The following is a 26,220-nucleotide window of genomic DNA, read 5'->3' as shown; positions in this document are numbered from 1 at the left end:
TAAAGTGTACCACACAGTATTTTTAACTATAAGCACAAAATTCCACAGCACATCTCTAGAACTTATTCATCTTGCATAACTGAAATTTTGTACTCTTTGAACAGCAGCTCTCCATCCTTACTCTCAGCTCGTGGTGCCTGGCAACCACAATTCTACTTTCTGCTTCTTTAATTTTGACTATTTTGGGCACCTCATGTAAGCGGAATCGTGGTATTATGTCCTCCTGTAATTGGCTTATTTATCTTATGATCTTAAGGTTCATCCATGGTGTTGTATATTGCATAATTCCCTTCCTTTTATGGCTGAATAACATTCCATTATACATACATGTATACATATTCACATGTACATGTCATATTTCCATTATCCACTCATCTGTCAATGTACAAGTGGGGTACATCCACATCTTGACTACTGTGAATAATGCTGTGCTGAAAATGAGGATGCCCGTATCTTGTTTAGAGATCCTGATTTCACTTCTTTTGGCTATATACCCAGAAGTGGCATTACTGGGTTATATAGTAATTCTACTTCTAATTTTTTGAGGAATCTTCATATTATTTTCCATAATGACTGGATCATTTTACATTCCTGCCAACAGTGTGCAAGGGTTCCAGTATGTCCACATCCTTGGCAGCACCTGTCATCTTTTTTTTTTTTTTTTGATAATGGCCATCCTGAGAGGTGTGAGATGATATCTCATTGTGGTTTTGATTTGCATTTCCCTGATGACTAATGATTTGAGCATCTTTTCATATACCTGTTGGCCATTTCCAATAATTATTTTTTTGGGGGGCTGAGTTGTAGGAGGTCTTTATACAATATATTTTGGAGATGAATTCTTGGTCAGACATATGGTTTGCAAGGATTTTCTCCCATTCCTTATGGTTACCTTTTCATTTTGCTAACTCTTTCCTTTGCTGTGGCAGACGCTTTGTAGCTTGATATGTTCCCACTCGGTGGGTTTTTTTGTTGTTGTTGTTGCTTATGTTTCGGTGTCATATCAATGAAATCACTGGCCCAGATCAGTGTCATGAAGCTTTCCATTTATTTCTTTCTAGGAGTTTTACAGTCTCAGGTGTTATAAAATTTTGAGTTAATTTTTTGTATGATGCAAGATAAGGGTCCAACTGCATTCTTTTGCATGTGGGTACACAGTTTCCCAACGTCATTTGTTGAAGAGACTATCCTTTCCTCACTGTGTGTTTTTGGCACCCTTGTTAAAGATCAGTTGACTGTATATGTGTGGATTTATTTCTGGGCTCTCTATTTTGTTCCATTGTCTATTTGTCTTCTTTATGGCAGTATGATACTGTTTTTATCACTGTAGCTTTGTAATAGATTTTGAAATCAGGAAATGTGATGGCTCTAGTCTTTTCTTTCTTAAATTGTTTTGGCTATTTGGCCTCCTTTATGGTTCCATACAAATTTTATAATTTTTTTTAAATTTCTGTAAATTAATGAAGATTTTATAATAAATTTTAAAAGAATGAAGTAGGCCTATGTACTGACATGGAAATATATTAAAAGTAAAATGTTTTGTTTAACTTTTTAAACATAGTTTTAAAAATCAAGGTACTATATGTACATAGCTGAGAAAATAAAGAGGCAGTACACAACAAGGGCTTATGATGAAAAGCAATGTACCCACTCCCAGATGTACTCATTTCTGTTCATAGTTCTTCTGATGGTTACAAGTACTACATATGATAACATGCTTTTGATATATTATATCCTGAATCCAACCTAATTTTCCCACTTCTACCAATAATCCCTGGTTCAAACTACCATTGTCTTTTGCATGGACAACTAAAAGAACCTCTTACTTGGCCTGTCTTTTTGTGTCGACATTTTGCCTGCCACAGCGCCTTCTCCACAAAACAGTCAGAATGATTCTTTTAGATCTTGCATTGCTTTGCTCAAAATCTTCCAATACTTGCCCATCTCACTCAGAATAAAATCTAACATCTTCACCTGGGCCAATAAGGTTCTATACGGTCTGTTCCTTCACTACCTTTGGTCTCATCTGCAATGTCCTCCTATGCACTCCTTGTCAGTCATATTGACCTCTTTGCTGGACTTGGCACATCTCAAGCATGCTCCTAACCTCAACACCTTAGTAAGTGCTGTTTCCGCTACCTGTAATGCTCTTTCTCAAACTTGCTCCCTCACTTGCTTTGTGTCCCTGCTCAAATACTACCTCTTATAGAAGACTGTTTAGAATGCTTTTTAAAATTGCAACTCCCTTCAGTTTCTAACCTCATAATCTGCTTTATTTTTCTTCATAGCATTTGTCACTATCTACAGTTTTTCCTTCACTCCATGCATTCAGGTTCTCTCCGTCATGCTTCTCCACCATCCCTTAGGACAACTGTTTTTGCCTGCATGGTGTAGCTTAGTTGCAGTTGGCATTCCAGCTTAGTGGAAGACAAAAGAAAGGAAGAGCTCCATGAACACACATTGCTTCAATTATGTTCTTTTGAAAAAAAATTAGTACCCTAGGCAGACCAGAGCTTGTGGGGTGGGCAGTGCTTGGAAGTGCAATGTTGTTGGGCAAATATGTGCTTGACTACAAATCTAGTACTGGACAAGGGAGGAACATATTGTGGTGAACAGCTTATCTTAGTTTTCCATAATTTGATTTTTAAAAATTGAAAAACAAGAAAGCAAGCAAAACAGAACCAGAGACATGGAAATAAAGAATAAGTTGACAGTGACCAGAGGGGTGGGGGAGAAGGGATAATGTGGGAAAGAAGGGAAGGGTCATCAAGGAACAGGTATAAAGACACATGGACAAAGACAATGGGGTGGGGGTGGGTAGGGTGGAGGAGAGTAAGGGGGAAAATGGAACAACTGCAATTCCAGTAACAATAAAAAGAGAAAAATCTCCTGTAAAATATATAAAATGTATAAAATATGAAAAGTTGTTATGGCTTTGGCCAGCGTGGCTCAGTTGGTTGGAGTGTCATCCAGTAAACCAAATGGTTGTGGCTTTGATTCCCAGTCAGGGAACACACCTACATTGTTGGTTCAGTCCCCAGTTGTGGCGTGTGAGAGGCCACTGATGGATGTTTCTCTCTCCCTCCTTTATCCTCTCTCTAAAATCAATAAGCACGTCCTTGGGTGAGGAATAAAAAAAAAACTCATTCTGTACAGTCTTATATAATTATGATTTGATCAATATTATTTACCGTGCAGATAAGTATTACGCTATAACATTTATTAGGATCCTTCCCTCCTTCCTTCCTTCCTTCCTTCCTTCCTTCCTTCCTTCCTTCCTCCCTTCCTCCCCTCCCTTCCTCCCTCCCTCCCTCTTTCATTCTTTCTTAAATTAACCCATTTATTATAGGCTAGCAATGTTTCAAATTACGGAACTTCTGCTGGTCTTTCAATTCCTTCAGTCTGCTGATGGCAGATTTTACGGTGAGGACAGAAGTGTGCTGTAGGTCCAAGCACCACCAGCGACTGTTTTCATGCAGGAGCCACAGTGCCAGAACCCTACAACTTGTCTCCCCATCTTGGTTTTGCCACAGAAGGATAAAGTGTACTTGGTGTGCTGATCTCAAATTTCTTCATCATTTTGCTAAGGGAGGCCCTATAATGGGTGCCATATTTACCAACAATTTCAAACTTCTTGGTGCATTTAGCCACGTGTCACAAAGTAGTTCAGAACCCAAGAGGCGTGATCACATTTCTGGTGCCATTCAAAGGAGGATGTTCTCACTATCAAATTTTTTTGCTTGCCCTGGCTGGCGTAGCTCAGTGGATTGAGCTGGGCTGGGAACCAAAGCATCGCAGGTTCGATTCCAAGTCAGGGCACATGCCTGGGTTGCAGGCCACAGCCCCCAGCAACCTCACATTGATGTTTTTCTCTCTTTCTCCCTCCCTTCCCTCTCTAAAAATAAATAAAAATCTAAAAAAAAGTTGCTTAAAAATATGTAGTTTAAAAAAAATTCTTTTGCTCTATCACTCCATTTTTTAGTACACTTAAATTTGGACTAAGACTTTTTTGGTATAGTTTTCTGTTGTTTGTAGAGTTTCTGGTTGCCTTTTTTTCATATACATAACTTTCTACAAGTTCTTAACCATACCATCTAGTTTGGCTGAGTCCAACCTTTTGGTCTGTTTGGGCCACACATTAAATACACAAACACTAATGAAAACTGATGAGCAAAAAAAAAAAAAAGGTTTTAATTAAACTTATGATTTTGTGTTGGGCTGCATTCAAAACCATCCTGGCCTGCATGTGGCCCACGGGTTGGACACCCCTGAATCTTCCTGTATCCCAGGGTTGCTCTCTCATAGTCCTTCATTCTTGTATTCCAACATGGACTTGTGCCCTAGGTCAGCTATGTCACTGTGGGGTCTTGGGGTTTCTGTTCATTGGGCCAGACGCATTATTCCTTGGTATCTATTATCATCTCCTTTTTAAATTTATTCATCTTTTCTGCTGGAGTACAATCTCAGGAAACTTTCTAAGAAATACTCTGAATTCTTGCCTCATGTATTTACCATCACACTTGGTCTATTCAAAGTTCAGAACCATTTCCCCTCAGAACTGTAAAGGCATTGTTCCTTTGTCTCCTAGAATCGAGGGTCACTAAGCAATCTGATGTCACTATAGTTTGCCTTTGTAGGTTTCTTCTCTCTGGAAGCTTTAAAGATCTATGTAGTCTCAGTGTGCATACATTTCCCCAGCATCTTTTCCATGTATGCTACTTGGCTTTGGAAGGCTCTTACAAATTGTTCTCAGGTGTTCCCACCCAGAAAACTTCATTGCATTACTATTGATTAATGTTCTTGCATCTGTTTTCTCTCTCTCTCACTGGAACTCTTTTAAACAGATTTAGACCTCTTGGACTGATTCCCTATATTTCTTATCTTTTCTGTAATATTTTAAAATTACTTGTCTTGTTTTTGGCTCTTCAGGAGATTTTCCTGATAACTTTCAATCATTGTACTTCATTTTAGTAGGAATGGTGTCCAACAGAGAAAACTACATAATTAATTGCTAGTCTGTTCATTGGCCTGGATAGAGTTTTGCTATATGTTAACTGATTTCTGTGCCAGAGGTTTATAGATTTACATTCCATGTGACCATTTCTATCTTAGCATTGAACAAAATCACACAGGACATGATAAACATATCCAATTAATAAAACACCAAAAACTGTAATATTTACTTACATATATAAATGCAAAATCCTAATAAATTATTAACAAATCACATCTAACTACCTATTCAAAGAATAATATTATATGACCAAGCAAAGTTTATCCTGGAAGTATAAAAAAGGAACCTTGATAATGTATTTATCTTCACTAGGTCATAGGAGAAAAATCACACGAACATGTCAAGAGATGTTTAAAAAACCTTTGTTAAGCCCTGACTGGTATGGTTCAGTTAGATGGGCATCATTCCGCAAAGCAAAATGTCACCAGTTCAATTCCCAGTCAGGCCACATGCCTAGGTTGTGGGTTTGGTGCCTAGCTGGGGTGAGAGCGAGAGGTAGCCAATCGATGTTTCTCATGTTAATATTTCTCTCCCTCTCTCCCTCCCTTCCCCTCTCTAAAAATAAATAAATTCCCTAGTTTAATAATATAACGTATCAATGACTAATAGTATTAAACCTAATGGCCAAACATTAGGTTTTCTTAAGATGTTGAACAAAAAAGTCCAAAGGTCTGCTCTACTATTACTATAATATAACAGTTCTCTGGAATTGCTAGCTAATGCAATACAATAAGGTATACAGAAAATGGCAAAATAGTATTTGTAGATGATAAGACTGCTCTTAAATTCTAATGAATTAACATAAACTGTATTTAAAATAAGATTGGGAAGTAAGAAGGCAATTACAAAAATCGTCCCACAAATAAGTGAAAGGTAATTGTCACTTATTTGACAGGCAATGATGAAAAACAAATGATGTTTAGTGTTTATGAGACTGAGGAAGTGGCCTCTCTCACATACTCAGTGGCACTGCACTATGTTGTCACCACCTTTCTGGGGGCCAGTTTAGAGACATCAAAGGCTCTAAAAACATCCAATCCATATTCTCGAACCAAGCAGGTCTACTTCTAGGAATATAAGGTAAAAAAAGTTATAAATGGAAAGATGAAAAAAAACCCCATAAAACACAGACATCCTAGCAAAAAAGGAAGCAGTTTAAAGGACAATCAGTAGGATGCTACTTAATTATGTCAAGACAACATGGAGAGTTATGTGAGGGTTTAGAAAAATGACGTGGATCTTACTTTCAGGGGAAGAAGCTGATGCTTCCTTGCAAAGTGAAAAGGGCAGGTTACAGATTAACACTGTTAAAATTATGTATAGTCATATGCTTATACAGGAAGACTAAAGTCTAAAATGATATATAACAAAATGTTTCTAGAAGTCATTTTTTACTGTGGTTGATTAGAAAAAAATTTCCCTGAGTGTACTTTTTAAAATTTTCTCTATGAACATAGTTTTACCACAAAAGTTCTAATGATAAGTCTCTAGATACATTTAAAGTGTTTTTCAGATACACAGCAATAAAACAGTATTAAATAGTACGAGGAACATATTAGAGGAGAAATCAAAATGTTGGGCGGTCCCAACTCATCTAATAGTTGTGTTACCATGGACAAATACCTTAGGAGCAGTTTACTCAATTGTGAAATGGTTGCCTAATCTACTTCACAGTGCTGTTGAAAATCAAGTAAAATAATGTAAATTTAAATGTCTTTAAAAATGTAAAATACTATGAAAATAGTATTACTAATGGAATAATCAATATTATCACTTAAAGTAGTTAAGCATAAAAGTCTTGGCTTGACCTCTTCACTGAACTTTGTAGTGTTATTATTCTCATGTAGTAACTACACCTTTTATAATCCTGTTCTATGTGATTTTGCTCAATGCTGAGACAAAACTAGTGCAGTGGAATGCAAATCTATAAACCTCTGGACCAGAAATCATGTAATAGCAAACTTTAAACAGGCCAATGGATGATTAAACAATTATGATGTTTCCCCCATGGACACCAAAAGTCTTACTTCCTCATAACAATGCTCTGCCTTCTCTTTCCTTCAAACAGGGAATCAAGTTGCCTGAAATTCTTAAATCAATCATTCATATACTTGGGTTAAGAAACTGAAGGCTCCTATTAAAATACAAATGTGTGTGTGTAAGTATTTGGTAAACACATTATTATTTTCTACTACTTCAGAAAATTGGTTATTAAATTAGCTAGTGACTTATCTGCCAATAAGAATGGAATAAAGGCCTCTGAGGTGAGAGGGTGAGGGAAGAATGGTCGGAGAGGAGCATGTGATCTGGCTGAGATTAGATCTGCTGGAGCAGGAAGCCTAGTTAAGAGGATGGCAAGGATGAAGACAGAAAACTAAAATGACAATCCTTGTCATCCTTACAACTTGCGTGGGACTAGTCTGACTCTACAGAGTTACAGAAATAATATATTTGCCAAAATACTTACTCTGTATTTAGTTCACTGATAAAAACATAAAGTTTATTTTGTATTGAATAATCCACTTATATATTTTTGAAACTGCCATAGCATATAAATCTTCCCCAAGAGGCATCTCCTTTAACTCCTTGTTATAGCGATAGAAAAAATTGAGAATTTTAGTTTTTTCCCCTCCTCCTTTTCACGCTCATATAGGGACACTTATCTACCTACACACCTCCTACCTCTCACTATGGTACTGAGCTAATTATAAAAGTCTGTTTAAATCTGTCCACCTGTCTTTTGTTTTGCTGCCTACCTGGGTCTTTTCCAAGAAGGCAGAAAATCTCCAATCGGTCTGTTACCACAACCAGAACGTAAGAGATTAGTGACCGAGGAGAGAAGCAGAATCAGTTTACACCCTTTCAGGCTAGAGAATGATACCACCTCACAAGCAAGAAATCTGAGGCTCCCTGACCTTAATTTAGAAAACCTGCAGTTAATAATCACATTAAAGTTGGTTTTACATGCCAGACAGCTTTTGTTTCCTCTGTTGTTTTTACAATTTGAGTGTTCTTTGTGGTTATCAAGTTATTTGCTGAAAGGCAAATACTAGTATTTAAAAAACTTAATCTATAATAAAGTAGGTTTTACAGTTTAGGTATATCTGAATTAAAATACACTTCATATTAATTTTTTACAAAACTAATAACATTTCTTGTATTTATCTGGAGTAGAATTTAGCAATTTAACTCTTAAATTATGACAATTAATAGACTGAAAAATCCTTTCTTAACTGAGGAAGTAAATGCATTTTTCATTGTAACCTGTCAACCTAAATCAAGACTATAAAGATACCACAATGGCCGCACTCCCACCCCTCCCAGAAAAAGGTCAATTGTTTCTCAAAGGAAAGAGAACTAACCCTGAAGCTACAAATTTAGTAAGGAAAACGGGTCAAAGAACAGATGTGCAGAGCCAGAGGGATTTGGTACAGGTGATCAGGTCAGTATGCAGTTTCTGAGGACAGCAAAATGAACTTGCCTTCTTCTTTTTCATATGAAAAAAAATCTAACACCGTAAGCCAAAAAGTGATCTTGTAATGTGTGATTAACTTTTACTTAACGTTCTAGAGAAGGAACTTGCATTAGCCAAACCCACTTCATCTGCTTCAATATAATTTACCGTGTTCACTAAAATGAGTTATCTGAGTCTCCACACACCTGTTCTTTTTTAGAGGGTAATTTACGGGGCGGGGGAGGGGGTGTAGTTAGTGAAATGAAATGTATAGGCCAGCTATGGAGATGATGCTCACAGAATGAAAATACAGTGTGAGTCTATATATACACTGACATAGAAGAAAAGTTACAGTGGCATTTTTAGTGCCATAAAGTTCAGGTATACTAAATATTGATTTCCAAGGTACTGTCAATATTATGAAAATAGAGCTAATATTTGGAGGGAAAAAAATCTCAAAAAGTCATGTTTGCTATTTCCATGATAAGAGAAAAAAGTATTTATTACAGATATGGAATCAGTCTCTCTTTGGTTTTGGCAAAGAGAAAACTCTATGGCAGTTTTCTAGAGGAAAAAAATGGAACATATGGAATGAATTTGCAAAAGTTTGAAAAGGTGTCTTTGCATACACGGAGACTGCACTAAGATGACTCTTGTAAATTGTTGAGTATTTCTAGATCTATGATACTAACTGCCCATCTCAAGGCTCTGTTGGTTACATGATGTATATCCTTGGCATTTAAACTTCCACCTCTCTCCTCTTAAAAATATAGATGAAAAATTTAACTGGATTATAGTAACAAATTGATTTAAAATATTGCTTCACTCAATTTCCTATCTGCCTTTGGCATTATTAACTGTAAGTTCTCATAGAAATATTATTTAAAAAGGTAAAAGCAGTGTTGTCTTCAAAGGAGACATTAAATTAGTGAACTATTATTTCTCATTAGGCAATTAAGTTAAAAAATTTTAGAGCCCTATTAAAGTGTTTGTTTTATAACTTAAAAATTATTTTAGTAATTTTTGTTAATCATTATATTAACAGTATATAATTGTATAATTGGAAGGTCATTGTACTTAAAACATAACCTTATGGTTCTTTCCTAGTCACCTAAGATAAGTGGTCTCCTCATGAAACACTGCAAAAAAAAGTTACAAGATACAAGAGCTTCCCCCTCCATGATCAGACTTTAACTCTGAAGCCAAAATAATATAAAACATCTGATAAAAATCCAAATAGTAATATTTTAAGTGTGATTTTAAAAAGACCTGTCATTAAAAGGCATTAAAAACATTCCTATATATAATTTAAAATTCTCAAAGAAGATCCTGTCCAAAAGAAAACAATATCAGTAATGTTTTACAAGTTTGTTTCTAAACTAAAAAGTGGTAGTTTGCTACAAAAAAATAACATAACATTTTGTATAACAAACTTACTTTTTTTGGTAGTTGTGCTTATTATCCATTTTTGAGGGTTTTTAAGTTGTTCATTATCAAAAAAGACCCAAAAGTATACTAACAGAATTGAGGACATTTGAATCCTTGCTTTCAGTTAAATATTTCCCTTAAATATTTTAGATCTATATTATTTTTTAAAGTAAATGCTTAAGTAAATTCAGTAAACAATGAAAGAATATTTACTACCATTTGTGAGAATAAGGATCATATTGATGAAAATAAAAGTTTCTCTCAATTTCAAGTAAATGTTTACTGAGTATTTAGTATTTAGGTACTGTGTTAGGTGCTTTTATAAGATCTTCTGCCTTAAATTTCCTAAATAAAAGCACCCAAAGTATTAAATCTAAAACTTTCCAGGTAAACACTTTGTTTTTTTAAAACATTAGGTATGGCCAGTCATATTACATTTTTATATATATACTTGGGAGGGATATTAAACAACTTGTCAAAATAGGTGGTAGACATCAACCTTGAAATAAAAACAAACATTATAGAAATATTGCTCATTTAGTTAATGCAAACCACCTGTCTAAATACCTGTGGCAAGCAACCTGTATAATTCATCGTTAAAAAGATCCAGCTGAAATACAACTTCTCTCTCTTTTTTTTTTAATCTGACTTTTGTAATTCTGATCAGTCTGGGAACTATTTTTTTCCACAGCTGAAGGGGTCACTCTAAACACAAAAAGTAGCATTGTTTTTCTGCGATTAGGTATTAGTAGCTTAAGTCTCTAAACACCAAATTCCTCAAACAGCTGTTAATTGTGGACCAGGGGACTGGATGACATCTGCTTCTTGCTTATTTCGTTAATGGTTCACTTCCAGGTCCTAAAAGGATTGTAGCCTTTCTCCAAAGATAATGTTGGAGGCATCTATGTCTGCCTTCTACATAGTTGGCTTGTTCTGGTTTGTCACTCTCCATACAATGCAAATCTGAGTGAACTCACATCTGTCACCGATCGACCCAATTCGTGGGCAATCTTTTCCCATCGACCTGGGGTCCCTCCTGGGAACTTAACCATACTTCTTGTCAGCTGGCTGAGGTCCTCTTCTGTCCATTCAGGTGCCTGCAAAATATTAAAGAAAAAGATAATTTAAAGAATGTTTGCTAATACATTTAATAAACCTGTGAAGCAAACTATTGGAAATATGCTTTCTGCAAAAACAATTAACATTATAATATATTTAATAGTTTAGATAGAGGTTTCAGTTGCATATTTAACATTAGAATGCAAAGCTCCAGCAGCCTTTTAAATTTTCCTAGAAGAAATAGAAAGCAGAAATATTGTGAAGCCAGGCTTTTGAAGATATTTTAAAAAAAGACAAGTTTTGCATTAAAGAAACCACCCACAAGGCCTATGACGTGCATTGAGCATCACTGCTGCTCATAAATGCCTCATACATGGTTACTATGAAAGGTCCTGAAGTTTTAAGGAAAATTATAAGGTTTTTTGCTTTCTTTAAAGTATAAGCATAAATGAAAATGTCAACAAGAACATGTAGACATCTAGAATCATAACTGTGATATATATCTATTTTTTGTTCATTGTAAGTACCAATATTCTAAAAATCATGTACTTTCAAAAAGTTTAACTTATCATATGCTAGCATTTTGTCAAAGTTGGGAACAGAAATAAAATTAGAAACTCATGTGACCAAGACTTAAACCATCAAGTCCACTCAAAGTAACATTTCATTTTTGAGAAGTAGCTTCTAAAAATTGATCAAATTATTAATTTGAATAATAAAATACCTGGGATAAAATTCTAAGACCAAGCTCATTCCCTGCATTTTACTCAGCACTACCACATGGTCAAAGCTGAGAAAGCAAAAGAAACTGTTAAGAAATAACAAATGAACATGTTACAATTATTTTACATTACATTTTAGCATAAAACTATTCCCAACCAGAGGCAGTAACTACTGTGGTATTAAACAATACTCTAGGAGTCAGCAGAAAGATGGGAGGAAGCCCACCTTATTTTTCCTTAATTAAAAAGAAAGAAAGAAGGAAACCTTTGAGACAAATACCTTTCCTAATCAGCATTTCCGATAATGAACAGGCATACATCAGGCCGTTTGCATTACAGAACCATCAGCACAGAACAACAGTCAGAGGTGAGTGACCCCAGGGACTATCTCCACAGCTACAGCAAAGCTTCTCCCTGACACTAATCCTCCCTGTCATTCTCCCACTGTGCTCTAACCACACTGACATCCGCCTGCCTCACTGCAAGCTTAACGGGGCCCTTCCTGACTTTTTACTGTCTCCCCCAATCAATGGTTCAAGCGTGCTCTTTTCACCATGTCCAAATGGCAGCCTCACTCATAATCAAAGTGCACTGCCCCTGTTAAAGGGCTTTCCGAAAGGCTCTCCCATTTGCATTCATTTGCAAAGCAAACTACTTTTATTCACTTTGTTCTGCTATCAAGAATGTTCCCTGAAGCAGATAAATTGGCATAAATACAACCTGCCACTTAAGAGTCAGTAAATAATAGCCAATAGTAGGGAGGATTTTATCAATCATTCTATTTTGTATCCACTAAAAGCTGAAAGCCTCAAACATATTCATCAGTACAACCCTTAGTATCCATGCATAAATTCACATAAAAAGGTAGCCTGTACTGGGTAAGGTTGAAATTTCTTTGATATTTAAAGAATATCAGAAATCTAATTCCCCATATCAGGTAATTAAAAAATGTGAAGTTATTTTCTTTTTATTTATACTTTGTTTAGGGGAAAGAAAAGTGTTATTCAGATATTATTTAGAGGGACGCAACTGGATTTTCAATGACAGTATATGCTTATTTTTATTGCTAAAAAGCTGAAACTTCAATAACTATACCAGTTGGTTTCAGAACTGCTAAAAGTTAAGAAGAATTTAAATATAAGCTTATAGTACAAAGTTACACCAAAATGTGTAAAGTTGACATTGTACCGAGATATAGCATTTAAACCAAATTGTATATCAATGCAATTTCACACTAAATCAAATCATCTTATTTCTGCATTAATTATAACAAACATTTCTGGAGCAAACAAAATTGTCTAACATGTCAATAAATATAAAGGCACTGTTTCATATAGTAAACTCATTCATCAAAATAATTTCTATTTTTAATAGACTGGCTTTCCAAATAGGCTGCATATATGAGCAATGGACTTCAAAAATCAGTCTGATTTCATTACTTGTTAATAAAATGAGCATAAAAGCACAGTGCCACTTTTTCAAAGAAGGAAAATTTTAATTAATTTAATTTCTGGGAAGGAAAAATTTTAAATCAAATATTTGGACAGATATCCTGAAAAATTACTGGTGGCTAGGACAACCTTTTTTAGTTTCACAGTTATTTCATGACCGTGACTTTTATTATTAATATTAAAAGAAACTAGATCAATAATAATTAGGACCATAGCCTGAAATCTTTGAGAGGATCCTTTTAGCAAGTCATTATTCTCTCTCCTACAGCTGTAAGGCACTTTGGTGAGTGTGCAGTTCCTCAGCAATAGTTAGTTGTGTCTTTAGAGCAACAGAGCCTACTGTGATCCAGCTACTATAGCAGCCATGAGGGTGGCCATGGTGTGAATGTATTTTCCTTGTTCTAATCTGGAGCCAACTGTAGCTGTGAAAGTCAAATGAATGCATAAGCATACTGCTTTGCCACGTAAAGCCATGTGTGTCCATTATTACCAAGACACTGGGCCAAAAATTCATCTCTATAGTAAAGTAATGGAAGATACCACATGGTGTGGGGACAGCTGTTGTGACTACACAAGCATTCCAATTTTGCATCAGAAAAGCCCCACTCTGGGAATAAATTTCCATACTGAATACAAAATAAAAAGTTTTCAAATTACTCAATATTTTTATGTAATGACCCAAAAGTAAGAGCTGATGTGAAATTTTAAATTATGTTCCTAAATAATATCCCTTTGGGATAGATTTTTGTCAGAAAACCAGCTATGTTAAAGATTTGGTGCCTTTGACAATTCTTACTATTCTTGGGAGGTAGGAGTTGGAGGCTATGGCAAAAAGTACATTACAGTTTTTAAGCACCCTATATACACTTCCCCTCTCACAGCTTTAGCTCATGAAGTATTAATTTAAAAAAAAAAAGATCATGCCATTTACTTGGTACTGAAAATTTATGGCCAAATTAGAAGAAAAAAATTTAAATGTACTTATTATTTATTGAATTTCCTACTTGAATGACAAAAGAAAGGTTCATTTGTATTTAGTAAGTAGATACTAAAATTCCCTAATGAACAATACTTTTATTGAAATGACCTATTAATAATCACTATTCATATAATTAAAGATTTTATAATTTTGGACTCAGTAATTTTTAATAGATTCAGCTCAACTCCTAACTTCTCAGAAATGTTACCTAAGAAATAATATCCTTACATAGCATCACCCAGTTAAAATATCAGATGCGTATCTAATAATGTGGTTGATATATCTAATAATTGAATAATCTGCTATCTTCTAATTCTATGTTCTATACTGACTTTGTGTTTTAGAATGTGCATTTGACTTTCAGCTATACATTTTCCTTTCCAATTTCACTGTATATGGAAAAATGGTATATAAAAAAGCAAACAACACAATTAGAAACAAATCATTTTAAATGTCTTTTCATTCTTAGGAAGAGAAGCTCTTATTTGAAGAAAAGCTTGCCACTCCTCCTGAACTATCATTCTAATGTTGTGATCCTCCAGCAGCAATCAGTATTTCGTGCTGTGTCCACAAAGGTCTCCTCATCTGTGGTTTAGTTGCCCTGCCAAAAAAGTGGTCCCATCTGGACCAGTGATCACAAAGTGTGTTCTCTGGGCTGGCAGCAGCCTGCAGTTACCCATCTGTGACAAAGTAAGTTTAGAAACATGGAGTAAAGGTTAGAAACAGCGCAATTTAATACTGCCACAACAACCAAGTGCACAATCAGCTCTTCTTTTGAACAGAATATACGCTGGTTGAGGTGTTGTTAAACTAGAATGGGGGGATCGCCTGAAGTGTGAGCTGCACTTTGTTATGCACAAAAGGACTACAGAGTGGCCAGCAACAATTGAAGATAAAAAATTTATAAACCTGGTCTTTCACTACAGATAGTTTGAGAAACACTGCTCAAGACAATGCAAACAGATCAAAATCTTTTTAACTCCTGTTTTGGGAACAGGGGTAAATAAATCCCCCTTGAGAAGTGAACAAAAAAAGATGTTTAATTTATTCCTTTCAAAAATATTTTATGCCACCAAGGGTGATGGTGATTTTGACACACCATAGAAGATAACTAATACAGAAAGATTAGTCTAGGGAGCATGTCCAGGATGTTTAAAGAACAGCAGGATGATCAGTGCAGCTGGAGCACCACAGGCAAAGAGGGCTGGGGGAGGAGATGAGGCCAGAGAGGGAAGGAAGTAAAATCAAAGGGCTGAGAGGCCACTGCAAGGCTCACTTACTTTGCATGATTCAGAAAACTATAGGAAGGATTTTAGTTTCATTAAGTTATCATTGACATGCAACATTATATTAGTTTCAGGAGTACAACATAATTTGATATTTGTACTGTATCATGAATGATCATCACAGTTAGTCTAGTTAACATCCATCACCATACATAGTTTTTTTTCTTGTGAAGAGAACTTTCAAGATTTACTCTCAGCAAGTTTCAAATATGAAACACAATATTACTTACTGCAGTCACCAAGCTGTGCTTTACATTTCCATGACTTATTTTATAACTGGAAGTTTGTACCTTTTGACTCCCTTCATCCATTTGACATACACCTCATGCTCTGAACGCCACTTCTGCAACTTATAGCAACTGTCAATCTGTGCTCTGTACACATGAGCTTGTTTTGTTAAAGATCCCACAGATAAGTGAGAACACAGGGCATTTTTCTTTCTCTTGATTTATTTCATGTAGCATAATGCCCTCAAGGTCCATCCATGTGTTGTGACAAGTGGCAGAATTTTCTTTTCTCAAGGTTGGGAAAAAGGGATGGGTAGGGCAGTGGGGAGTGGTGGTGGGAAAATGGAGACAACTGTACTTGAACAACAATTAAAACAAAGAATTTGCATTTTTCATCAAATCTGAGTTTTCCTCTGTGTGCGCTCATGTGCATGTGTTTACTACCACTGAAATTTTTTTTTCAATTAGTTGACAATATTATATTAGTTTCAGGAGTCAACATGGTGATTAGACATTTACATAACTTATGAAGTAACATGCCAACAAGTGTAACACACATCTGACAACACACATCCTTTTTATTAGGTTGGCCAAAATTTTAGTTTTTTCCACACATGGCTCTAATAATGTTAGTTGTCTTTAACTTCATTCAAAACAATTTTGTTAGACTGTATTTCGAGAGAGGTAAAAAGGCAACTAAAACACAAAAAAGATTTATGCAGTGTATGGGAGAAAGTGCTGTGACTGACTGAACTTTCAAAAGTGGTTTGTGAAGTTTCTTGGTACTATTAACATTTTGGCCAAATAATTCTTTGCTGCGGGTCTGACTTAGGCATCAGAAGATATTTAGCAGCCCCCCTGGCCTCCATGACTAGAAGCCAATAGCGGGAGATAGCTGGCATATTCAGAATATCCAAATCAATAAAGTTATTGGTGAAAATGAAAAATGTGTCCTTTATTTTATGGAAAAAACTAAACGGACTTTTTGGTCAACCCAATATATACAATATTATTGACTATATTCTCTACACTGAGCATCCCTGTGACTATTTTGTAACTACCAATTTGTACTTCTTAATCCTTTCACCTTTTTACCCAGTCCCCCAAACCCCTCTCCTTGGCAACCACCAGTCTGTTTTCTGTCTGTATGAGTATGTTTCTGTTTTGGTTGTTCATATATTTTGCTTTTTAGATTCCACATATAAGTGAAGTTACATGGTATTTACCTTCTGTCTTATTTCACTGAGCATAACAACCTCTAGGTCGATCCACGTTGTCTCAAATAATAAGATTTTATTATTTTTATGGCTGAATAACATTCCATTGTATATATGTACATTTGAGTTATCCATTCATCTATTGATGGATACTTGGGTTGTTTCCATGTCCTGGCTATTGTAAATAATGCTGCAATAAACATGGGAGTGCATATATCTTTTTGAGTTTCTGGGGTTTTTGAGGGGTGAGGGATAAACACCCAGGAGTGGAGTTGCTGGGTCATAAGGAAGGTCCATTTTTTATTTTTTTTGAGGAAACTCCAATTGCTTTCCATAGTGGCTGCACCAAGGTGGACTCCCACCAGTAGTGCACAATCCACCTTTTTCTCCACGTCCTTGCCAACACTTGTTTGTTCATTTATTGATGACAGTCATTCTGGCAGGTGTGAGGTAGTACCTCATTTTGGGTTTAATTTGTGTTTATCTGATAATTAGTGACATTGAGCATCCTTCCATATGTCTGTTGACCACTGGTAATGTATGTCCTCTTTTGAGAAGAGTCTAGTTCTTCCCATTTTTTTAAACTGAAGTATTTATTTTATTGGTGTTAAGTTCTATGAGTTCATTATAAATTTTAGATATTAACCCCTTATCAGATGTATCATTGCCAAATATCTTCTCCCATTCAGCAGGCTGTCATTTTTTGTTGTTGATGGTGTCAACTGCTGTGCAAAAACTTTTTAGTTTGATGTAGTCCCATTTGTATATTTTTTTCTCTTGTTTTCCTTGCCCAAGGAGATATGTCAAACAGTAATATTGCTAGGAGAAATGCCAGAGATTCTACTGCCTATGTATTCTTCTAGGAGTTTTACATTAAGTCTTTAATACATTTTAGGTTTATTCTTGTATGTGGTGTAAGAAGGTGGTCTAGTTTATTTTTTTAGATGTATCTGTTCAATTTTCCCAATACCATTTATTGATTAGACTGTCTATTCCATTGTATGTACTTGCCTCCTTTGCCATATATTACCTGACCATATAAGCATGGACTTATTTTTGGGCTCCCTATTCTGTTTCATTGATCTATGTGTCTATTTTTATTTCAGTACTATGCTGGTTTGATTACTACAGTCTTGTAGTATAGTTTGATCAGGTAATGTGATTATTTCTTTGTTCTTCTTTGTCAAGATTGCTCTAGCTATTAGGGGCCTTTTATGGTCACATACATTTCTGGGATATTTGTTCTAGTTCTGCAAAAAACACTACTGGTATTTAAATAGGAACTGTGTTGAATGTCTAGATTGCTTTGGGTAGTATGGATTTAATGATATGAATTCTTCCTATCCCTGAGCATGGTATTTATTTCCATTTATTTTATCTTCTTCGATTGCTTTCTTCACTATGTTATAATTTTCCAAATACAGGTCTTTTACTTCCTCAGATAAATTTATTCATAGGCATTTATATTTTATTTTGATGCAATTGTGACTGGCCTTTCTTAATTTCTCTTTCTGATAGTTCATTTTTTGTGTATAAAAAGGCAACCAATTTCTGAATATTAATTTTGTATCCTGCTACTTTACTGAATTCATTTATTAGTTTTAATAGGTTCTTTGTGGATTCTTAAGGCTCTTAATATATAGTATCATGTCAACTGCAAATAATGGAAGTTTTATTTCTTCCTTTTCAACTTGGATGCTTTTATTTATTTTTCTTGTCTAATTGCTGTGGCTAGAACTTCTAATACTATGTTGAATAACAAGTGGTGTGGAATCTTGTGTCATTCCTGATCTTAAAGAAAAAAGCTTTCAGCTTGCCCTGGTTGGTGTAAATTGGTGGATTGAGCATGAGCCTGCAAACCAAAGGGTTGCTGGTTCAATTCTGCATCAGGGCACATGCCTGAATTATGGACCAGGTCTCCAGTAGGGGATGTGTGAGATGCAACCAAACATTGGTGTTTCTCACCCTCTCTTTCTCCTTTGCTTCCCCACTCTTTAAAAATAAATAAATAAAATCTAAAAAAAAAAAAAAGCTTTCAGCTTTTCGCCATTAGGACATCAGCTGTGGGTCTGTCATATATAGTCTTTTTTTAAAAAATATATTTCATTGATTATGCTAGTACAGTTGCCCCATTCCCCCCTTTATTCACCTCTGCCTTGCACACCCTCCCCCCAATCCCATCCTTTAGTTCATGTCCATGGGTCATATATATAAGTTCTTTGGCTTCTACATTTCCTATACTATTCTTAACCTCCCCTGTCTATCTTCTACCTACCATTGATGTTACTTATTCTCTGTATCCTTTCCCCCTCTATCCCCACCTACTCCCCCACTAATAACCCTCCATGTGATTTCCTTTTTCTGTGATTCTGTTCTTGTTCTAGTTGTTTGCTTAGTTTGTTTTTATTTTAGTTTGGTTGTTAATAGTTATGAGTTTGTTGTCATTTTACTGTTCACAGTTTTGATCATCTTTTTCTTAGATAAGTCCCTTTAACAGTTCATATAATAAGGTCTGGGTGATGATGAACTCCTTTCACTTGACCTTATCTGGGAAGCACTTTATCTGCTCTTCCATTCTACATGATAGCTTTGCTGGGTAGAGTAATCCTGGATGTAGGTCATTGCCTTTCATGACTTCAAATACTTCTTTCCAGTCCCTTCTTGCCTGTGAGGTTTCTAAGCTGATAGTCTTATAGGCACTCCTTTGTAGGTAACTGTTTTCCATTTCTCTTGCTGCTTTGAAGATTCTCTCCTTGTCTTTCATCTTGGGTAATGTAACTATGATGTGTCTTGGTGTGTTCCTCCTTGGGTCCAACTTCTTTGGGACTCTCTGAGCTTCCTGGACTTCTTAGAAGTCTATTTCCTTTGCCAGATTGGGGAAGTTCTCCATTATTTTTTCAAATTAGTTTTCAGTTTCTTGCTCTTCCTCTTCTCCTTCTGGCATCCCTATGATTTGGATGTTGGAAGGGTTAAAGTTGTCCTGAAGGTTCCTAAGCCTGTCCTCATTTTTTTGGACTCTGGTTTTGTTCATTCTGTCCTGGTTGAATGTTTCTTTCTTCCTTCTGCCCCAAACCATTGATTTAAGTCCTGGTTTCCTTCCCATCACTATTGGTTCCCTGTACATTCTCCTCTATTTCACTTTTCATAGCCTTCAGTTTTTCCTCTATTTTGTGACCATATTCAACCATTGCTGTGAGTATCCTGATAATCAGTGTTTGGAACTGTGCATCTAATAGGTTGGCTATCTCTTCCATTACTTAGTTGTATTTTTTCTGGAGCTTTGATCTGTTGTTTCATTTGGGTCATTTTTTTTTGTCTTGGCATGCCTGTTATGTAAAAAGTGGTAGAGCCTTAGGTTGCTTTCAGTTGCTTCCTCTGCTACCCACAAGCAAATTGGGCCTTTCTGGGGCTAATTCCTGGGTGGGTGGGTTTGTGTAGGTTCTAGGACCCTGTGGATCTCTCCAATGAACTCTCCTGTGAGGCTGGTAGTTTCTCTCACTGCCTCAACCCCCACAGGTTTTTTTAAGATAGAGGCTTTTGTCTCTATTTCCCTGCAATGGAACCCTGGGTTGCCTGGTCTGTCTCACTCCCTAGCTGTTTCTCCCCATTTATCTGCATGCAAGTTTAGGTCCACCAGCCGCCGCCTTGCCTGCCCTGGTCCTCTAGCCACTGCCTTTCCATGAGTCCTCTCTGTCCCAGCTGCCTGTGTCTGCTCCTCCTACTGGTCTGGATGAATATTTCTTCTTTAACTCCTAGATTGTCAGACTTCCACACAGTTCGATTTTCTGTCAGTTCTTGTTGTTTCTCGTTTTTAAATTTGTTGTTCTCCTTATTTTGGTTGTGTGAGGAGGCACAGTCTATCCACATACACCTCCATCTTGGCCGGAAGTCCTGATATTCAGCTGACAGTTTCATAGGAACTCCCTTGTTCAGAACTGATTTTCTCTCTCTGCCTTTAAGATTCTCTCTGTATCTTTAAACTTTAACATTTTAATTATGATGTGTCTTTGTGAAGACCTCTTTGGGTTCATCTTATTTGGGACTCGGTGTGCTTCCTGGACTTGTATGTCTATATAATTATTTTGCCAGGTTAAGAAAGTTTTCTATCCCTATTTCTTCAAATAGGTTCCTTGTTCTCTCTCTTTTCTTTTGGTACCACTATGATGCATGTGTTGTTACACTTGATGTTGTCCTATAGGTGTCTTAAACTATCCTAATTTTTTGGCATTTTTTTGATGTTTTAATTGGGTGTTTTCTGCTACCTTGTCTACCAGATTGCTGATTTGATCCTGTGCTTCCCTTTAATGTATTCTTTTTTAAAACTTTTTAATTTTAATTGTTGTTTAAGTACAGTTTTCTGTCTTTTACTCTCATCCCAGCCCACCCCTCCGGTCCTCCCCACCTCCCTCCCATTTCCACCCCCCCCCCACTAGTTTTTGTTCCTGTAAACCCTTCCCCTTTGCCCCTGAAATTCCCTCCCCTCTCCCCTCTGGTCACTGTCTCCTTCATTTCAGTTATCATATTCTTCATTTCTGATTGGTCCTTTTTTTGTGTGTTTTCTATTTCCATTTTTGTTTCCTATCTCTTTGTTGAAGTTCTCAGAGTTTATCTATTTTTTCCATAAGTTCATTGGGCATCCTTATAACCAGCATTATAAACTCTATCAGTTCTCCCAAAGATGATTCATAAATCAGAAAGAAGTTAATTCATTACATACCATAGATTTTTAGGGCATTAGGATATAGTCCTTTTGTAAAACACTATGAAATGCTAGGTGAGAGAGTAGTTTCAAAAGGTTTGCATAATTGAAATCTTAGATTGATGTTATTCAGGATACTTACTTAATTATTGTGTAATGTGTAAGTTTTTAAAATATTATAATTGGAGCCCTGGCTGGCGTAGCTCAGTGGATTGAGCGTGGGCTGGGAACCAAAGTGTCCCAGGTTCAATTCCCAGCCAGGGTACATTCCTGGGTTGCAGGCCAGAACCCCCAGCAACCACACATTGATGTCTCTGTCTCTCTCTCTGTCTCTCTCTCTCTCTCTCCCCCCGCTCTCAAAAAATAAATTAAAAATTTAAAAAAACCTTAAAAAATTATAATTGGCATTCAATATTAGTTTCAGGTGTATAACACAGTGATTATACACATACATAACTTACAAAGTGATCACCTCAATAAGTCTAGCACCCAACCGACATACATAATTATCACAACTATTGACTATATTCCCTAACCTATACTGTACATCTCTAACTATTTTTATAACTGCCAATTTGTACTTCTTAACCCCTCTCACTTTTTCACCCTTTCCCCCAACCATTCTTCCATCTGGCCACCATCAATTTGTTCTCTGGATCTATGAGTGTTTGTTTTATTTATTCATTTATTTTGTTTTTTGGATTCCACATGCAAGTGAAATCATATTCTATTTTTCTTAGTCTAATTTATTTCACTTAGCATAATACTCTCTAAGTCCATCCATGTCATTGCAAATGACAAAATTTCATCTTTTATGGCTTAGTAATATTCCATTATATACAGGGTGAGAAAAAAGTAGGTTTACAATTGTGAGTACATGAAATAACTTATTCTTGTATTATTTATTATATTATTTTCCATACAAACAACTGTAAACCTACTTTTCCCTCTACTCTGTATATGGAATATATCCATTTATCTATTGATGGACCTTAGGCTGCCTCTGAATCTTGTCTATTGTAAATAATGCTGCAATAATCATAGGGGCACATACATTTGTTTCAAAACAGCGTTTCGAGTTTCTTCAGATAAATACCCAGAAGTGGTATTGCTGGGTTGTATTGTAGTTCTCTTTTTATGGCTACACCAATATCCAATCCCACCAAGAGTACACAAGTGTCCCCTTTTCTCCACATTCTCACCAACAACTGCCCATTGACTTATTGACAATAGTTTTTCTGACAGGTGTGAGGTGATAGTTCATTGTGGTTTTAATTTGTATTTCCCTTAAGATTACTGGTGTTGAACTTATTTTTGATAAAACTTTATGATCATTAAAAAGAATCCTTTACTTAAAACACTGTTAAATACAAATTCAGTTTGGAGTAAGTGATCTGGAGGGGGTATCTACCTATTCCTCACACAGTCTTTTATCCAGCACCCCTGGCCCACCCCACACCTTTAATTGCTGAGCTTTTCTGGGCTTCTGTGACATGAGTTGGCTCCTCCTTACTCCAATGATAAAATAGAAAAAGCTAAGACCTAAGTAGCTACTAAATATCCATTACATCCCATCTTCTAAAACTTCATTAACATTCCCTATCTGCTAATATAATCATGTCTCTTCCATTCATGTTCATGTCTTTTGCTTCTATAGTAATTGGGTTATCTTTTTTATTATTCAGTTGTAACAGATCCTTATATTGTGTGAACACGAGATCTGTCAGGTAAGTTTTATGAATACTTTCTTTCCGCAACTTCTATTTTCACTTAAAATTCTTTAACTTTTATTTTGAAGTAATTTGACTTACAGAAAAGTTGTAAAAAGACTACAAAATTCATATACACACACACACACACACACACACACATATCTTTTCTAGCTACTATGATGTTAACATCTTTTTAAAAATTGTGGTACAGTTGACATATTAGTTTTAGTTGTACAAAATAATGACTCAATATTTATATATATTGCAACATAATCACAAGTCTAGTTAACATCATTTCGATGCATAGGTAAAGAAATTTTTTTCTGGTGATGTGCAATTTTAAGATTTACTCTCTTAATAACTTTCAAATATGTAATACAGTATTGTTAGCTACAGTCACTATGCTGTAAATTACATCCTCATAACTAATTTATTTTATAATTGAAAGTTTGTATCTTTTGATCCCCTTAACATATTTTGCCCACCTCCATTCAAGCCTCTGCAAACTACTAATCTCTTCTCTGTATCTATAATATTGGTCTTAAATTAAAAAAAAAATTATTATAGATTCCTTATATAGGTGACATCATCTAATATTTGCATTTCTCTGGTATTTTTTACTTAGCATAATGCTCTCAAGGTCCATCCATGTTGTCACCAATGGCAATATTTCTTTATTGTTATAGCTTAATGATACTCCATTGTATATACATGCTAAATGTTCTTTATTCATTCATCCATTGATATGTACTTAGGTTATTTCTACATCTTGGATACTGAAAATCATGCTGTAATGAGCATGGTGCATATATATCTTTCCCAGTTAGTGTTTTAATTCCTTATATTTTGTAAAAATAAATACCCAGAAGTGTAATTGGTGGCTCATATGGTAGTTCCATTTTTAATTTTTTGAAAAACCTCTGTATTGATTTCCATACTGGCTAACTAATTTACATTTCCATCAATACTGCATAGTTTTCCTGATCTCTACATCTTTGGCAATACCATTCTGGCAGGTGTGAGGTAATATCTCATTGTGGCTTTGATTTGCATTTACCTGATGATTGGTGATGTTGAGCATCTTTTCATATGTGTCGTCTTTGGAAAAAAAATTTTTTTTCAGATCTTTTGCCCATTCTTTTAACCTCTTCTCATTCTTCACCTGGACACCAACCCCCTCCATATTAACAGCTATCAGTCGGTTTGCTGTATCTATGAGTCTGTTTCCACATATAAGTAAAATAATATGGTATTTGTCCTTCCCTAACTGGCTTATTTTACTTAGCATAATACTGTTTATGTTCATTGATGCTGTCTCGGAAGGTAAGATTTCCATCTCCTTTGTGATTCAATAGTTTTTCCATTGTGTAAATATACCACAGCTTTTTTATCCACTCTTCTACTGATAGGCTCTTGAGCTGCTTCCAAATCTTGGCTATTGTAAATAATGCTGCAATAAATACAGGTATGCATATATTTGAATCTGTTTCTAGTTTTTTTCAGATATATACCTAGAAGCGAAATTGCTGGGTCATAAGGTAGTTCCATTAATTTTTTTATGAAACTTCATATGGTTTTCCACAGTAGCTGCAACCAATCTGCATTCCCACAGTCCTTGAAGGCTCCCTTTTCTCTATATCCACACCAATACTTGCTGTTTGTTGATTTACTGATAATAGTGAATTCTGACAGGTGTGAGGTGAAATCTCATTGTGGTTTCCATTTGCATTTATCTGATGATTAGAGACATTAAACAACTTTTTATACAACAACTGGCCATCTGTACGTCCTCATGGGAGCAGTGACTATTCAGTTCCTTTTCTCATATTTTAATTGGATTGTCTTGTTTTTTGGTGTTGAGTTTGGAAGTTCTATACACTTTTGGATATTAACACCTTATCTGGCATATCATTGGTGAATATGCTCAACACTGAGTGAGTTGTTTTGTTGATGTTTCCTTTGCTGTGCAAAACCTTTTTGTTTTTGCACTCCCATTTTTTTCTTTTGTTCCCTTGTCTGAGGAGATATATCAGAAAAAAAATATTGCTATGAGAAAATGTCCAAGATTTTACTGCTGAGTTTTCTCCTAGGATTTTTATTGTTTTGAGTCTACACTTAAGTCTTTATTCCATTTTGAGTTTATTTTTGTGTAGTGTAAGAAGCTGGTCTGCTTTCATTTTTTTTGCACATCTGTCCAATTTTCCCAACACCATTTATTGAGTAGACTATCTTGACTACATTGTATGTTCTTGCCTCCTTTGTTGAATGTAAATTCACCATAAAGGCTTGGGTTTATTTTGGGGTACTTTTTAAAATTATATTTCATTGATTATGCTATTACAGTTGTCCTAATTTTCCCTCCTTTGCCACTGTCCACCCAGCACCTCCCACTCCCTCAGGCAATCCCCACACCTTTGCTCTACCCAGCAAAGCTATCATTTAGAACAATCTTGGCTCTAGGTCCCTGCTTTTCATGACCTGGAATACATATTGCCAATCCCTCGTAGCCTGAAAAATTTCTTTTGAGAAATCAGTTGAGAGTCTTATGTGAACTCCTTTGTAGGTAATTATCTGCTCTTCTCTTGCTGTTTTAAGATTCTCTCTTTATCTTTAACCTTTGGCATTTTAATTATGTGTCTTGGGGTCACCAACTTTGTGTCCTTCTTGTTTGGGACTCTCTGTGCTTCCTGGACTTGCAAGTCTATTACCTTCACCAAATTACAGAAGTGATCTTTTGTTGTTTTTCCCCCCAAATAAAATTCCAATTTCTTCCTCTTTCTCTTTTAATGGCATCCTTATGATGCAAATGTTGGAGCACTTGAAGTTGTCTCAGAGGCTCCTTACACTTTCCTTTTTTTTTTTTTTTTAAAATTTTCTTCTTCTTCTGATTGGTTGTATTTTTTGTTCACTATGCTCCAAATAGCTGATTTGATTCTCGGCTTCATCCACTCTACTGCTGATTCATTGTAATT

At 35.7% G+C, this 26,220-nt stretch overlaps 1 protein-coding gene and 1 pseudogene across 1 annotated transcript in view; both read right to left on the bottom strand.

Moving 5' to 3' along the window:
* Nucleotides 1-26,220, bottom strand: part of DNAJC1 (DnaJ heat shock protein family (Hsp40) member C1) — a 221,766-nt gene that overhangs the window by 22,404 nt on the left and 173,142 nt on the right. The window contains exon 9 of the mRNA XM_045858177.1: nucleotides 10,874-10,993. Within this exon, the coding sequence (XP_045714133.1) occupies nucleotides 10,874-10,993 (120 nt within the window). The remainder of the gene's footprint in view (nucleotides 1-10,873; nucleotides 10,994-26,220) is intronic.
* Nucleotides 3,351-3,654, bottom strand: LOC123831035 (annotated as a pseudogene).

This window comes from Phyllostomus hastatus, unplaced genomic scaffold, assembly GCF_019186645.2.
Source record: "Phyllostomus hastatus isolate PE091 unplaced genomic scaffold, TTU_PhHast_1.1 phas_scaffold_1674, whole genome shotgun sequence".
In the NCBI taxonomy this organism is placed as follows: domain Eukaryota; kingdom Metazoa; phylum Chordata; class Mammalia; order Chiroptera; family Phyllostomidae; genus Phyllostomus; species Phyllostomus hastatus.
This window is presented reverse-complemented; position numbering and strand designations above follow the sequence as displayed.